This window comes from Rosa chinensis, chromosome 7, assembly GCF_002994745.2.
Source record: "Rosa chinensis cultivar Old Blush chromosome 7, RchiOBHm-V2, whole genome shotgun sequence".
NCBI classification, from domain to species: domain Eukaryota; kingdom Viridiplantae; phylum Streptophyta; class Magnoliopsida; order Rosales; family Rosaceae; genus Rosa; species Rosa chinensis.
In genome coordinates, this window is record NC_037094.1 from 38,544,174 (window position 1) to 38,559,485 (window position 15,312).

The following is a 15,312-nucleotide window of genomic DNA, read 5'->3' on the forward strand; positions in this document are numbered from 1 at the left end:
TTTCGGCTATCGCACAGCTAGTGCGGGACCAACAGTCAGTTCCTCCACAACGATAACAAAGGTCATGCTGATTTTGGTGGCGGCGGGCCGAACCAGTGTTCCTTTCCACTTTGGCTTGTTAGGCAGTGGCACTATAACATGGGGCCATGTTTTGGGCCGGTTATATGGGCCATTTATGGGCCTACCTCTCTTTCCTTGTCTCGAAAGATCGAACCTTTTGTCCCTTCCACGGTCACAATTTCTCTTTTCGCGATTAGGTTTGCGATGAGTAACATCATTTGCTTCAAGCAAAAGTGTTGCTTAGGTACCGATGGGCTTGGCTTGATCATTCCTCAATAGGAGGTTGTTGTTCATTTCAGTGAGCAACAAGATAGTGATCAATTATGAGAATTAGTAAAGTGCCTCTCCTTGTATTGTTTTGGGCAGATGGGCCTGTTCAATATCTTGCTAATCATGTCTTGCTTCAAGCAAGAAAATGGTCATTTGATGGTTAAAGTACTCTTCCAGAGCGACCCAAAGAGTCTGTGGATCCTCTTCATCGGATACTCAACTTGGAGTGCTTTCTTCATATGTTTCTTTATGAACATTATGAAACTCGCCTTAAAAGCCTCAGTGACTACATTGTCAATATCGATTGTTGATCTTATCTTCTTTGTAGTCAAATGAATTTTCATATCTTGAGTCCACTTTAGATAGTTTCTTCCGGAAACCTCCAAAGCAAAAAAGTCAAACATGTTGAGATTTGACATTTCTTATAGGAAATGAACAAATAATATTAGTGCTTTGGGTAATATCGTCCATAAGCAAGTAATGAGAACTTCAGGTTCTATAACATGGTATGAAAAATCGGATTAGACATGTAAAATCTACTGGTTTTATCATGTGTGGTGAATTTATGAAGGAAACTTCAAGTTTCTTAAATGGCATTATCGAAACTACAAGTTCGATTTATGTATGAACTACTGGTTCATTTAGAACTTCTAGTTCATTAGGTACCTGCATTTTCTACACATATATTCTAGTGCGAAAATTTAGACAAGTAACACAATAATATTGAATTGAGCAAATTGAAATAATCTCACAAATTTGGATAAATAAAAATCACAAATGAATTGAGATATTAATTACATGCTAGTAATATAACAAATTAACTATCACACAATTATGTGAATAAATGCTTCTGGCAATTAATTACACATTAGATATGGTGAATCTATTTACAATATGAAATCATTTTTCCTTTTATTTTTTATTCTGCTGGACCAAAGAAGGAGTGGGCTTATTGATAGTGAAGCCTATCTGGCTTAGTCTGCGGGGCTTGTGACCCTGGCTTTCATGCATAAGTCAAATGGTGTGTGAGACCTGCTGGGCTGCTAGGTCTTGCTGAGGGAGAGTGGGCCTGCTGGGCTCAGGTTGGTCTGCCAAAGAATGAAAAATTATTACTCAACCCTTTCGGTAACTCCAATTGAATACGACTAGGTAAGGAAAGATGAGGTTTAAGTGGAGCGAGGCTCACTTAAGTACACAGCCTCATCTGAACCTTACCTAGACATCGCATCCAAATGGATGAGCCTACTTTGAGAAGATTCATAACCTTTGTTATGGCAACATGTGGCGAGCTTCTGTTCTAACCTTGCAACTTGGGCCTGAGCTTTTGGCTCGAATTTGTTGTTGTGACTTTGGACTTGATTTTGAGCTTCTGACTCAGCCTCATTTAATATTCACAATCATAACATAATCAAATTCAATATATGTTATTAAATCATAACGTAAATAAATTAATACAGCAGTTATGTACCTAAGGAAATGGGTTCAAATCCCATTAATGCTTCTGGCATTTCGTATAGGTAATAAATTGGGTAAATGCTTCTGGCATTGTAGTAATATTAAATAGGAATCATACATGTCAATGTGTCATGATATATGTCAATCAAATCTAAAAAACATGAACAAATATATATGTATCAACCAAATAAATTAATAAAGTAAATTTGGGGGTTCATGCATCATGGTGATTGTTCATATTCAATCAATAAGCTCAATAAGCATGAATATAAAATTAGATCTTGGAAAGAAAAATACTTGATGAAGAATAGACGAATCTTCAGTTTATATGTGCAGAACTGAGAAGGTTGTCTTCTCAGCCAATCCAATAACTCAGGAGTTATTCGCCTCTTCTTTTGATTGAATGATGAACCACCTCTTCTTCGCAACTCGCAATCTGAATCCTAGAGCTTTTCGGGCTGATAACGTGTTGTAAAATGAAAAGTAAGAGAGTTTGAGAGAAGAGAGAAATGACACAGAGAATAGAGTGTGTGAAGAATGAAGTCATTCTATTCATTCACAATGAGGTTTATATAGGAGTACCTCAGGTTTACAAAAGGTAACTATTTAACGATTACATCAATTACTCATCTGAATACAATCAATCAATCGCTAATTATATTCTGTTAATCACCAATCAATCTTAATTGGCGTATATCACGCAACACTAATTGCTATTACATGAATAGCCACATTAATATTTACAACATAAATTAATTTTTGTTTTTTTTTTTCTTCTGTTTTTCAGACAACAGATATCCTTGTTAGTGTTGTCTGAAATCTCTCAAATTTATCAAAGGATGATGTGTTGGATGAGTGCAGGTGAGACGACAGGTTTAAAAATTATGTCGTCTGACTAACTCAGACGACAACAAAATGATGACTGTCGTGTTATTAAGTTATTCTAGTAGTGTATATTAATATTAGGTTTTTAATATATATTTTTATATTATTCTTTTTCACTTTCAGAGAGCACTTCACGTGCTCTTCTTTTGTTTTCTTTATTGGGACAAACACGGACTCCCACACGTATGATTTATATGATATTTTTCTTTTCTCATTTTTTTTGACATTAATAATAAAACTGATTACAATTAATTATTCTTATTTTCTTATTACTTACAGATTTTTAAATCTAATATATATATATATATATATATATATATATATATCGTCAAGTAACAATTCCCAATCAATTCTTTTGTCAAGAGTATTGCTGTAGTCACTTCTTTTGATTCTTACTACTACTCTATTCTTCATTCAAATATGTTAAGATACTTTAAAAGAAAAGAAAATCTTGGTGCAGAGGAGTCGTCGGGTATAAATAGCTTATTAGATTCATCCCCCGCAAAAAAAAAAAAAAAAAAAAAACGAAGAAGAATGATAGTATTTTAGAGAAGCTTGATCTAGGCCGAATTGGCCTTAGCTCCACGTATGAAAGTTGCTCCTCTCATCAATATCTACATTTTGGACGGTTGGATTAATATAGTTTTGAGTTTGGCCACAATTTCGATTTCCTAAAACAAATTTTTTTTTTTTTCATTTTATTTTCATGTCACCAACGTTTATCAAAAGATAACAATAACCACCAAATAATAAATTCAATATAAACCGGAACTGTTCAAGTAAAACCCTAAGTTGTGTTTAACCCAAACTCTAGGTAACTTGATCTAGTGGTAATAGGGTTTAATTAGAAGAATCTAGAGATTATATTTCCTTGTATGATTCAGACTCTATGTATTGTAATCCTCTATATAAAGAGTCCCCTATTATCAATGAGAATACACAACGATTTTCTCTCAATTTCTGATTCCCTAAAACATGTTATCAGCACGAAGCCCTAATTTTGAAGTCCTCAAATTCCAACATCCACCGCCCCACATATTGAAGCCCTAGCCTCAAGGAACCCATAACCTGCTGCGGAACCACCAGAACCGGCCGGAAAACCCCTAAATCGGCCGTCGGAAAAATCGGCCCGGCCCCTGCCCTGTGCCTGCCCCTGCGAGCTCTGCCGAGTAGCTGCCGAGAACTGTCGACAGCCCCTGCGTGCCCCTGCCGAGTCCTGCCGACATCTGTCGAGAGCCCTGCACAGGCCCTTGCCTAGCCCTGTCGAGACCTGTCGACAGCCCCTGCAAGCCTCCTGCCTAGACCTGCCGACAACCCCTGCACGAGCCCTGCATAGCCTCCGCATAGCTTCTGTACAGGCCCGCACAAGCCCTGCCTAGCTCCGGCCACCAATCTTCGGCCACTTTTGCGGCGACCTCCGGCAACCTTTTTCCGGTCACCTTCAACATCTTTTCCGATCAAGAACTCCAGCATATTTTCAAGGTAAATTTTTCTAAAAGTTCCCGTTTTTGAAGTTTTCATTCTTTTCTTCTTTTCTCGGGGACTTCCAATATCCCTTCTTCTACCCCCCTTTCTTCTTCATAGGGGAGACCAAAAGCCAAACTGTGGGGGTTCGTGCTCACTCCAAGCTTGGAGCTTGTAGAGTCCTCCAAACTTAGAGTTTGTTGAGAAGAAAACGACCGACCACATACATCGTTTTTTCGATCTAATCCAAAACCCCTCTTGGAATCGGATTTTCTTGGAAGCGACTACGCTCAGAAAATCCCTAATTTCTTGGAAGCGACTACGCTCAGAAATTTAATAGTTTTTCGTGGTAGCCTTTTTCGCTCAGAAACTAACCCTAATCTTGTTTTTTTTTTTTTTTTTTTTTTTTTTTTTCAGGATGAGTTACCTGAACAAGTTGAACTTTGTTCCACTGGAGACAACTGGCGCAGGATACCATAGGTGGGTCCGAGATGTGCGCCAACATCTTAAGGCTGATGGACTTCTGGAAACCATCCAAGAGCCTAGTCAGAACGTGCTCTCTGTTGAGCAAGCTACTGCTTTTGAAGCAAATCAAGCTAAAGCCATAATTCTCATGACAAGGCACATGAATGACGCGCTCCAAAGTGAATACCTCAATGAGGAAGACCCAAGAAAGCTATGGGTAGAACTTGAGCAGCGATTTGGCAACGTTCTTGACTCTCTGCTTCCTGATTTAGAAGTGCGATGGCATAGCCTCCGCTTTTGTGATTTCAAGTCTGTGCTTGATTATAACTCGGAAGCTCTTCGTATCAAGTCTCTGATGGAGTTTTGTGGCCAAGCCATAACTGATACGATGTTGATCGAGAAGACTCTCTCTACCTTCCCGTCTCTGCCCTGATGACTTCAAAGAATTATCGAATTTATGTGAATGCAGGACGTATCATAAGATTTCATGAGCTCATTGGCACCATGAACATAGCTGAAAAGCACGACAACATTCTTGTGAAGAACTATAATGCTAGATCAATGGGAACTAAGTCTATTCCGGAGTCTAACTATAGTCGCGCCCCCAAGGGAGGACGCAAGGAGCGAAACCCTAAGAGTAGGGACAATTCTGGACGTTCTGGTCCATATTCTCGCCCTAAAGAGGCGTGCACGGAACCATGGAGGTCAACGTGTGAAGAGAGAGAGAAGCGGAGCCTCCGACGATGGTGGTAACGCCACCAAGAGCAATGGTCGTCCAAATCAATCAAGGGAGCCTGACCATAATGATGTTTGTTTTCGATGTGGATCAACTGAACATTGGGCCAAAGCATGTAAAGCACCCCAAAATGTTGCAAATGCATACAAGACGTATCATGAAGCAAGGGAGGCAAACTACATGGAACAAGAAGATCAAGATGGCGATCTGGATCTAAGGGTGGAAGACTACAAGGATCAAGACCCAGAAACTGACGATTTTGATTAAGTCTTTTTATTTTCCAAGAGATGTAGGCAATTGCCATATTATTTTTTTTGTAGTAGATGCCAATGGTATTAGTCTTTCTTCAAAGTATGTAGGCGTACTCAATGTAAGTGTGATGTCTAGGAAGGTTTTGAGATAAGTGGTACTTAAGCGAGCTTTGCTCCACCGACATCTCTCTACTCACCTGGTTACATTTACATTGGAATTACCGAAAGGAGTTAGATGACTACCATTGTTTTGCATTAGCTAGTTTATTGGATTAGATTTTATTTGGTCAAAGAAACAACGATGTAATTCCGTTTGGCTTATTAATAAAAGTTGAGTTCTTTTCTTTATGACTCCTTTTTAATTACAAGCTTTTCTTTTAGGAATGGATGAACTACAATGTCTTGCGGATAGTGCGACTATGCACACCATTCTATGACATAGGCAATTATTCTTAGAGATGTTGCCTACATATTCCTCTGTGACTACGATGGCTGGGCCATCAGGTTTAGTTCAAGGACATGGAATGGCCCAATTCCTATTGCCAAATGGCACCTTGATTAAAGTCACTGAAGCTCTCTACGCTCCTAAGGCAAATCGAACCTTATTGAGCTTTAAAGATATAAGAGCCAACGGATTCCATGTGGAAACTCATACTGAGAACAGAAAAGAGTTCCTTTGCATTACCTCTAATGATTGTAGATGGAAGCACATCTTAGAGAAGCTTATGTGTCAATCTAGTGGACTTTATGTCACTACAATTCGACCAATTGAATCCAACAATGTGATAAGAGAAGATCTCTGGGATTCTGACACATATTGGCTTTGGCATGACCGACTAGGACACCCTGGTTGTGATATGATGCTCCGTATACTTAAGACTTCACACGGACATCCATTCTTCAGAGTGAGAAGAAGCAAGAATCAAAAATTGATTCTTGTACTTAGCAAGACCGCAACAATTGCAGCATCTGGCGCTGCAGCAGTCTTGAGGCGCCATAGGGCCGCCCAAGTCCCATGTGATGACGCCACCAATGGCGCCAACCATGAGCATGACACCATGGTTGTTCCTCCCAATGGCCATGACGCCATAATTACCAATTCCCATGGCTCCAACGCCGTAATGGGAGATGTAGTCACACATTTTGCTTCTAATAGCGCAACAGACGCACATGCCCAACCAAAATCCTCATTGGTTGCTTCTAAGGCCCCTCGCTCATTTTGCAAAGCCTGTTCCTTCAGGAAATTAGGACCAAGACCATCCTACGCAAAGGATCCTAAAATACTCATTCCGTTCTTACAGAGAATCCAAGGGGATATCTGTGGACCAATTCAACCATCATGCGGACCTTTTAAATACTTTATGGTATTGGTTGATGCGTCGACATGCTGGTCACATGTCGCGCTGTTGTCCACTCGAAATGCTTCTTATGCTAAACTCCTCGCCCAGATTATCCGTCTACGGGCTCACTACCCTGACCATCCAATTAAGTCAATTCGACTTGATAATGCTGGGGAGTTTACATCGAAAACATTCGATGACTATTGCATGTCATTGGGGATTGAGGTAGAGCATCCAGTTCCCCATGTTCATACCCAAAATGGTCTCGCAGAAGCCACTATCAAACAACTATAGATGATAGCACAGACATTGGTTATGCGCACCAGTCTCCCTGTTTCTGCTTGGGGATATGCAATCTTGCATGCAGCGACGCTAATTCGTCTACGACCAACTGCAACCCAGTTTTACTCTGCGTTACAGCTAGTGACTGGGTACGAGCCTGATATCTCGCACTTACGCATTTTTTGGTGTGCCATTTATGTGCCTATTACGCCGCCATAGCGTACTAAGATGGGTCCACAACGACGAATAGGCATTTATGTTGGATATCTCCAACTATCGTCCGCTATCTTGAACCCTTGACAGGCTTTACAGCTAGATTTGTGGATTGTCACTTTGATGAGACAGACTTCCCATCGTTAAGGGGAGATAATAACACAGATGTTCAACAGGAACGACATGAATTGTCGTGGTCTGTCCCCACTATGTCTCATCTCGATCCCCGTACCGCACAGTCCAAATTTGAAGTGCAACAAATAATCGAGCTCCAGAACGTAGCAGACACTCTGCCTTATGCGTTTTCTGATGTTGCCAAAGTGACGAGATCACACATACCTGTTGCAAACGTACCTGCAAGGATCGATGTCTCTAATACTGGACATACTCCACTCCTGTAACACCAGGAGATGGGGCCATTGCCCAGCATGGCAATGATGTGGTGTCTATGGCCGCAGGTCTCGTAAGGAAGCGCGGTAGACCGATTGGTTTGAAGGATACTCGCCTTAGAAAGAGAGCGAATGAGGCACAAACAAATCCTTTGATCATCGATACTCAAAATCCGTCCCATGAGAATGTTCCGGATTATGGTTATGTCCAATAGACATCATTGGGGGACGCCTCAATGTCAGAACCTATCCCTGAGAATGTAGAGATCTCTGTAAATTACACTAGTGTACATGGGACGTGGGAAAGAAGCTCCATCATCATTGATGATGTATTCGCGTATTCAGTGGCGCGTGAGATCGAACCACGCTCCAACGTAGAGCTGACTGGCCAAAATGGAAAGATGCGATCCAGGCAGAACTTGTTAGCTAGATATAGCTCTATGCCAGCACGACGCCATTGGACTGGTGTTAAAGATATCTTTCGATACCTAAGTGGTACGATTGATATGAGTTTGTTCTTTCCCTACAGAGGGAAGATGGATTCGGACCCATCTAGTGTCAAGGACGCCACATATGGTGGACTGCGTTCCCTCTCCCCATCCTAAAACGATATAAGTGTTTTGGAAGATTTTGCTGATGCTGGGTACCTCTCTGACTCACACAAAGGTCGCTCCCAAACTGGTTATGTATTCACCATGGGAAAGACTGCGATAGAGTAAAATAAGAAGTAAGCAAGAAAAGTAAGCACGAGTAGAACTACTACAATCACATGTGTCGAAATTTTGTGATCGAGACATTGAGTAAAATAAAAGTCTCTCCAAATCATATACGTCAAAGAGAGCTAGCTATATGTATTGTTCTAGCCCACCGGCCAGTCCCAACCATGTCCACAAGAAAAAAAAAAAAAAAAAAGTACCTAGAATTTAAGCGACTAAATTTTCGCAAATGCAATGAAGCACCTGCAATAGACTTGCAATCCTCAAATACCTCTCTCTTTCAAGGCAACAAACTACTAACAAAGAAGTGAATTGAACCAAAAATAAGAAGTGAATTGAACCAAAAATACTCGAGTTAATGAGTATGAATTTGCTGAAAAGACATTAGATGAATATATTTCTGATCAAATTACAAACGAATAGGTACACCATAGACTTGCTAGAGACCGACACTTGTTGAATCGCCTAACTTGGGAGCTTCCTCTTGTCGCCTAACTTAGGAGCTTCCTCTTGCTGGTTGGAACCCTGCTGAAACTGCTCTGCCACTTCTGAAGGCTCAGGTGGCTGAGGTGAGGAACATGCTTCATATGCAGGCTAAGGGTCGATTCCAGCTTGGTAAGGAACTGGAATTGCTTGGGGCAGCTCAGGAAATTGTTTTCCCAGATTGATGTATCTACCAATCTTTCGTACATACACAATATCTTCTTCTGCGAGTGTGACCTCCTTCGACGCAATCGCTTCTTCTGTGAGTGTGACAGCCTCCCACGCATTCACTTCTTCTGGGACATCCTCCCACTCTCCAGCATAAACTGTATGTGGGAACCAGCTGCTGGACCTGTGGTGGTATTAAAACAAGTCATGTTGATGCAAACATGAACAAGACATCAAAATAATAACAGGCAACCCAGAGATGACCCCTTTCACCAGTCGGGAACCAATCCAAAAGTCTGTCGATTTTTTTCTTTTTTAACACAAAAGAAAACATAAATAACTGAACTACCAAACTATGAAAGAATCAGAGATCACATAAAGGTGAAGTGCGAAATAAATGAGGATCTCGATTTATTAAAATCACAGAGGAAAATATCAGATGCAAATAAACTTACACCGTGAAGCATGATTGAACATCGAATGGCCCCATATCCCCAAGATCCACCTCACAAAGCGTTGAACTTATAACATTGATTTCCCTTCCTCCCACAATCTGAAATTTGGTGATAGAAACAGGTTGACGAACATCTGGTTCGTCGTCGAAGCCACTCTGGATAAGATAAAAGACCAGGTTACCCAAATGAACCAAATGCTGATCACTTCTCCAGCCTATAAATAGTGGAAAATCGAACTGTAACAATGAGCCTGTTGAATAGCTAATATGCCCTTCTTCATTTTGGTTGCTCGTAATAGAGAATGCCACAACAACCATGGGAAATATGGATAAGGCATAGATAGTCTTGTCCGAAACCACGGCCCTTCCTCGAAAATAGCAGCCTATATTGTCAACTTGGACTGGACGCCACTTATTTTTAATTACATCATAAGCCCACAGCGCGCCATAGTTATCCTTACAGCCACATATACTAAACAATAAGATTTCAGCACAAACGGCATAACCCTGTATCTGTGTTTTACCATATTCATCAGAATATGGAAAAGAACACAGCTCCTGCCAAGACTGAGTGATAGGGTCATACTGCTCGAAAGACGGCTCTGGTAGATCACGTGAGGAATATGGATCTGAAAGAGAGTAAATTTTCCCATATGCAGACACATGAGTTCCAAACCATTTGGGAGCTGGTGATTTGGTTGATGTCACCACTTTCCTAGTCTCGATGTTGAAAATATGTCCACTGCATTTGGGGAAACACACTTCCGTGTCAAACAAATCAGGACCACCATCTGGCAAAATATATAACATGGAATCCAAGGTACAAAATTTCCACATTCCCCGACCCAAATCCTTTGTAGTGAATTGTGATACAGTTTCAAGTACTGGTTGGGTTTTATGAGTTGCTGAACCTTCTTCTTCTAATTTCACTTCCAATAATGCACCAAAGCAGGTGCCCTCAAAAGGAGTCACCACTACAAAGATAGAGCTTGGTTCTGCGTACTTCAGCATCTTCATATACTCTGAACATACACAAAAGCACTTGTAATTGTAAATTAAAGACTACAAAGGCCTCCTCTATATATAGACAGGCGAACATAAATCTAGAATAACTAGGATTGGGATTACTTGATATCCCTATGCTTAAAAGAATCCTCATAAATAATAGGAACCCTAATAATAAAAGCCTAGATTTTATTTGAACTTTCCAAATCCAGGTGACTTAAAAGATTCCACAAGTGAAATCAGTACAGTAAAACCCATGAAATTCATGACAACAGCTTAAGAATAAGCAGGACATCTAATTTCTGAAAGAAAAACCAAAGTTCTAACACCGTAATAATTACACAACAGCTATATACCATGGAATCATCGCAAATACCGATAATCAGTTTTCAGAGACAAATGATACAATACACAAAGTATACAACTGACCTAGGAGTCACGCGCGGCTAGAGATGGAGAGCGAGTCAGAGATGGAGATCTTTTTCATCAGATTGCGCTTGTGGCGTATTTTTTTTTTTTGTTAAAAAAACCCCACCCCATTCCCACCCTTGATGGGGCTCGAACTCCTGACCTCTTATAAATGAGACCAAAGCCTTACCACCCCACTAAACACACACACAAAGCCTTGTGGCGTATGTAAATGAAGAAATTCGGGTTAAGGGACTTTTGGGGGACAAGTAGAGGGTTGAAAAAGTAATTTCCTTATAAAAGAAGGAAGGAAAAAAAAAAAAAAAAACAGAAAAAGAAAAAAGATTTTACAAAACTTCCCCAAAAATGTGTGAGGGCCGTCCTCTAAAACGACACTTCAGTCTCTTGACTCTCTTCGTCAAAACCCCACAATGCCGAAATCGTCTCCGCCCAAACCCATGATCTGCAAGACCCAAATTGCGCCGGAAGTGGTTTCAGTCACGAAAATACTACAGAAAAAGCTCGATAATACCGATAAGAATACCGTATGTTTCCTATTTTCTAGATTTCTTTTTATTTGCAAATTGCTTTGAATTAGGATTCTAGCTATGCACGGCTTTGTGTCTGTACATGACCACTATTCCCTTTAGGTTCATTCTCTGGCTATGCAAATTGCTTTGAATTAGGATTCTATTTTTGTCCCTGAAATTCTGTTATCACATAATTTTAGGATCTTATTTCTTTCATTTAGTAGTTTTGTATATCTGCACATGAATAGCTATTATGTATTAGATTCATTCTCTAGCTATGTAATTAGGATTCATTTTTCTTCACTGTAATTCCGTTTTCACATAATTTTAGGATCTTGATTGCTTTATTTTCGCATTCACTGTTTATAATTTGTTATAAATTTTTGAATTCAAGATTCTCGGAGCCTTCATAGTGGAGTATCAGCTCCATTACATCAGTGGGAGCCCTTACTACAACGGCGAAATTACTTTTCAAAATGGTGACACAAAGCAGGTGTCTTTTGTTCCGTTTGATAAAGCAGAAGGCAAGAAAGTTCGTGATATATACCGTTATAGCACCAATATCTGTGATGAAAGAGTTCTTAAACCCTGATACATTTCATACTGTGAGGACATTTCCCAGCACATTATTTGCTATGACCGGTTCGACTCCTCCTTACAAGATTGGCTGCTAAGGTGGATGAAATTCAATAGTGTTAAAGGTGCATATGATTTGCCTCACATGGTAATCAAGACACAAATCAGGTTGGTAATAGTTATCCTTCTCATTTATTTGTGTCTAGATATATCCACGCACACACAGTTCACTGTATAAGTTAAATAACATGTTTTGTGCTACACTATATAAGTTGACTAACATGTCTTGTGCTACTGTTTTATGTAGCAAACTATTGAATTCTGTGAATAGCATTCACAACAACGGACTGCTTCATCTATCACTTTGTGATATTTCCAACTACGTTGTTATTAACAACAATTGGTATATTATTAATGTCGGTGGCACACTTAACCAACGCAATAGACAGCTAATGGTCACAAAGGACTTTGAAAGTTTTGGTAACATGCTTAAGACACATGTTCTCTTAGACACTTCATGGCGAGAAAGTAATGACTTCTTAAACACATTGGCAAATGTGTCTAATGCAAATGTGTAAGTGACTTGTTTATGTTTTTGTATTAAAAATTATCTTCTAAACTGTCCATATCTTCTCAACTTCCGAATTATTCTTCTTTTAGCTATTCTTCCTTTTTTTGACTGACGTATTCATTTTCTGTTCTCAGTTGTCCTAACCGACTTGTCCAGATTCTATTAGACAATGCATTCTTCAAATCTTCATATGAACGACTTCAGACGTTTTCAGAAATTCATCATGGATGGGTGGACCGTCGTCGCAGTTGTAGGATGTTAAATAATGCCATTTCATCTGGAGCGTTTAACTGCTATATCACTAATGGAGGATGGGATCACGTTCCTATGAGCTATGTTTTGTCTCAAGTTTACTGGTATCAGAACAGCCCTGCCAACAACAAGTATGATGGACAGCAAATAACGAGCTTAATGAGGTTTTGCCGCAATGTGTTTGAACATTATCACCAATATAGGGGTAATGTAAATCTCATTGAGAATGAGATGAGACGATTATGGCCCGGATTTTTGGAAACACTACTTTATTACTACTGAGGTTAGTAAATTTATAATTAAACTTGGTTTGATATGGTTTTGTTAAAATCTTCTGCTTGTGTTGTGGTTTTTATGTGTAACGTTGTTTGGTAGTGATCTTCTTTATATTTTCCTGATTTCACACTAATATGCATTTGAGAAAGCCTCATTTTGAAATCATTCACATTGTCCCTACTGTAATCTTTTCATAGTTATGCGTCACTTATGCATGTCATACTTGTTCTGGTATGGGAGTGAAGTTTGTGCCACATGGATGTGTTGATGCCATTTAGACAACTTAATGAAAGAATGTTATTTAGTCCTGTAGCACAAAATTGCCATCCATGTCAGCACAGACATGGGATTCAAGAGTGCCGCATCTTTATTTGTGGACAGAAACTTGAAAAAATGAAGGACTTGTATTGACTTGAATTTGTAACATTAGAGCTCACATTTGAAGTTTCAATGTGAAACTCAACTGATATTACAGGGATGTAAATTGCAATTTAATAGTTTCTTCTATTCTCAAATTCGGGAAACTTCAACCCTGCCGAATTGGGACAGTCAGCGTGCTGTTAGGTTTTTGTTTTTATTGAAAATATATTTTCTCTGAATTGTTTGTAGCTGTTTCTTAATTCCTTGAAAGAAACCGTAAACTACAATGGTTTTGTGTTGATATTGAAACTTCAAAGTGAAATTCAACAAATGCCACACACAGTGATGTAAAATGTAATTTAAGTGTCCTTTATTCTTAAATTGATTAGTAATTCCTTGCGGTATAATTTATATCACAGTGAGAAAACTTGCCACTTGAATCATGTGCATGATTTAAAATTAGTTTGACCCCTTCATGCTTATGGCTGGGTGTGTTGGGTTTACTGCCAAGGTTTATCGTTGGGATTTTTTTAATCTGTTATTATTTTGTATGCATAATTGCATATGGAATGGGAGCTACTAATTGATTATTGGTCTGCAGTAGATAGGAAAGTACACGGATCTTCAGCATTTATTTAGTGGTTGTTAGTTGTTACTTGAGTTATTCGTATGTTGGGTAATGATTGCAGTATTATGATTGATTGAGTGGTATAATCAAACATGTATGCGTTTTCTCTGCAGAATTCGGCCAACAAGAGGGAGATCAATTGGAATGACAAACTGAAGGAGTTTTTTGAAGGGAAGGAAAATGTCAACTTTTTTGAGATGGGAAGTTGCTCTCACACCATTTTAATTTCTGCACCATAAGCTTCTTTTGAGACTACTCTGCAGGCAGGGGATTTGCTATTTGATATTTAGCTGGTACACGTCTAAAGTAACAGGGTTAAACATGTAATTGGTTATGTTTATGTAATTATCTTATATCAGTTTTGCAAAAGCAATTAGATGTGGTGGAAACCGTATCAGGGGATACTACTTTTAGTTCTGTGTCAGATTGCATATTGAATGTTCTGCAGGTAAATCGTTTTTCTGGTCAGTTATGCAGGTAGTTTTTGGTTAGAAGAAAGAGGGATTCAAGTACTTGTCTCTGAGGTCTAATTGTACAAGAGTTACATGTAGAGTCAATGTGGTTTCCTTTTTTTTCATCAAATTTCTAATTTTCATACTCCGCCATCTCTTCGTCTTTATTATTAGAACTTGGAACTTTGGAACAGTATGGAAACTGCTTTTTATTACGATATGTTCTTTCAATGATGGTAATTTTGTGGTGTTCATCTATATCTCTATTAGGACCACCGTCTTGCAGTACACAAAATTCGAAATTACCAGCTGCTAGACCGTAAAACTTTGTGTGTGCTAGAAATTTGAAGGCTTATACTGAAAAGAAAACTGCTTACCTTGTTTCCAACAGTCTCAAAAAGAGCTCTCTTAGAGTTTCCATTTTATGCGAGAAACACCTTCTTTCAACCTTGTTGCATGGCTCATATTCAAATGATTATTGCTCCTTTTTTCTACCAAGAATCTATTACTCTTGATCTTTAGTTATTTACTTTTGATCTGTAGTTAGTTTCTTGTGGTATCTTCTACATAATCATCAGATGTGCTCACAAGTTCTCTGGTTAACCCTCTAATTTAGCTTCGGT

The 15,312-nt window shown here is 39.2% G+C and overlaps 2 protein-coding genes across 2 annotated transcripts; one reads left to right on the forward strand and one right to left on the reverse strand.

Moving 5' to 3' along the window:
- Positions 1-8,838: 8,838 nt before the first annotated feature.
- On the reverse strand, positions 8,839-11,173 carry LOC112180154. The gene is made up of 3 exons (XM_024318660.2): positions 11,066-11,173; positions 9,633-10,653; positions 8,839-9,361 (listed from the first exon to the last, which is right to left on the reverse strand). Exons 2-3 carry the CDS (start codon positions 10,646-10,648, stop codon positions 9,121-9,123), a joined length of 1,257 nt encoding a protein of 418 aa, XP_024174428.2. The 5' UTR covers positions 10,649-10,653; positions 11,066-11,173; the 3' UTR covers positions 8,839-9,120.
- Positions 11,174-11,404: 231 nt separating this feature from the next.
- LOC112180433 lies at positions 11,405-14,877 on the forward strand. The gene is made up of 5 exons (XM_024318992.2): positions 11,405-11,589; positions 11,969-12,318; positions 12,458-12,724; positions 12,856-13,256; positions 14,351-14,877. The coding sequence occupies exons 2-4, from the start codon at positions 12,254-12,256 to the stop codon at positions 13,253-13,255; spliced, it is 732 nt and encodes a 243-aa protein (XP_024174760.1). The 5' UTR covers positions 11,405-11,589; positions 11,969-12,253; the 3' UTR covers position 13,256; positions 14,351-14,877.
- The last annotated feature ends 435 nt before the right edge of the window (positions 14,878-15,312 follow it).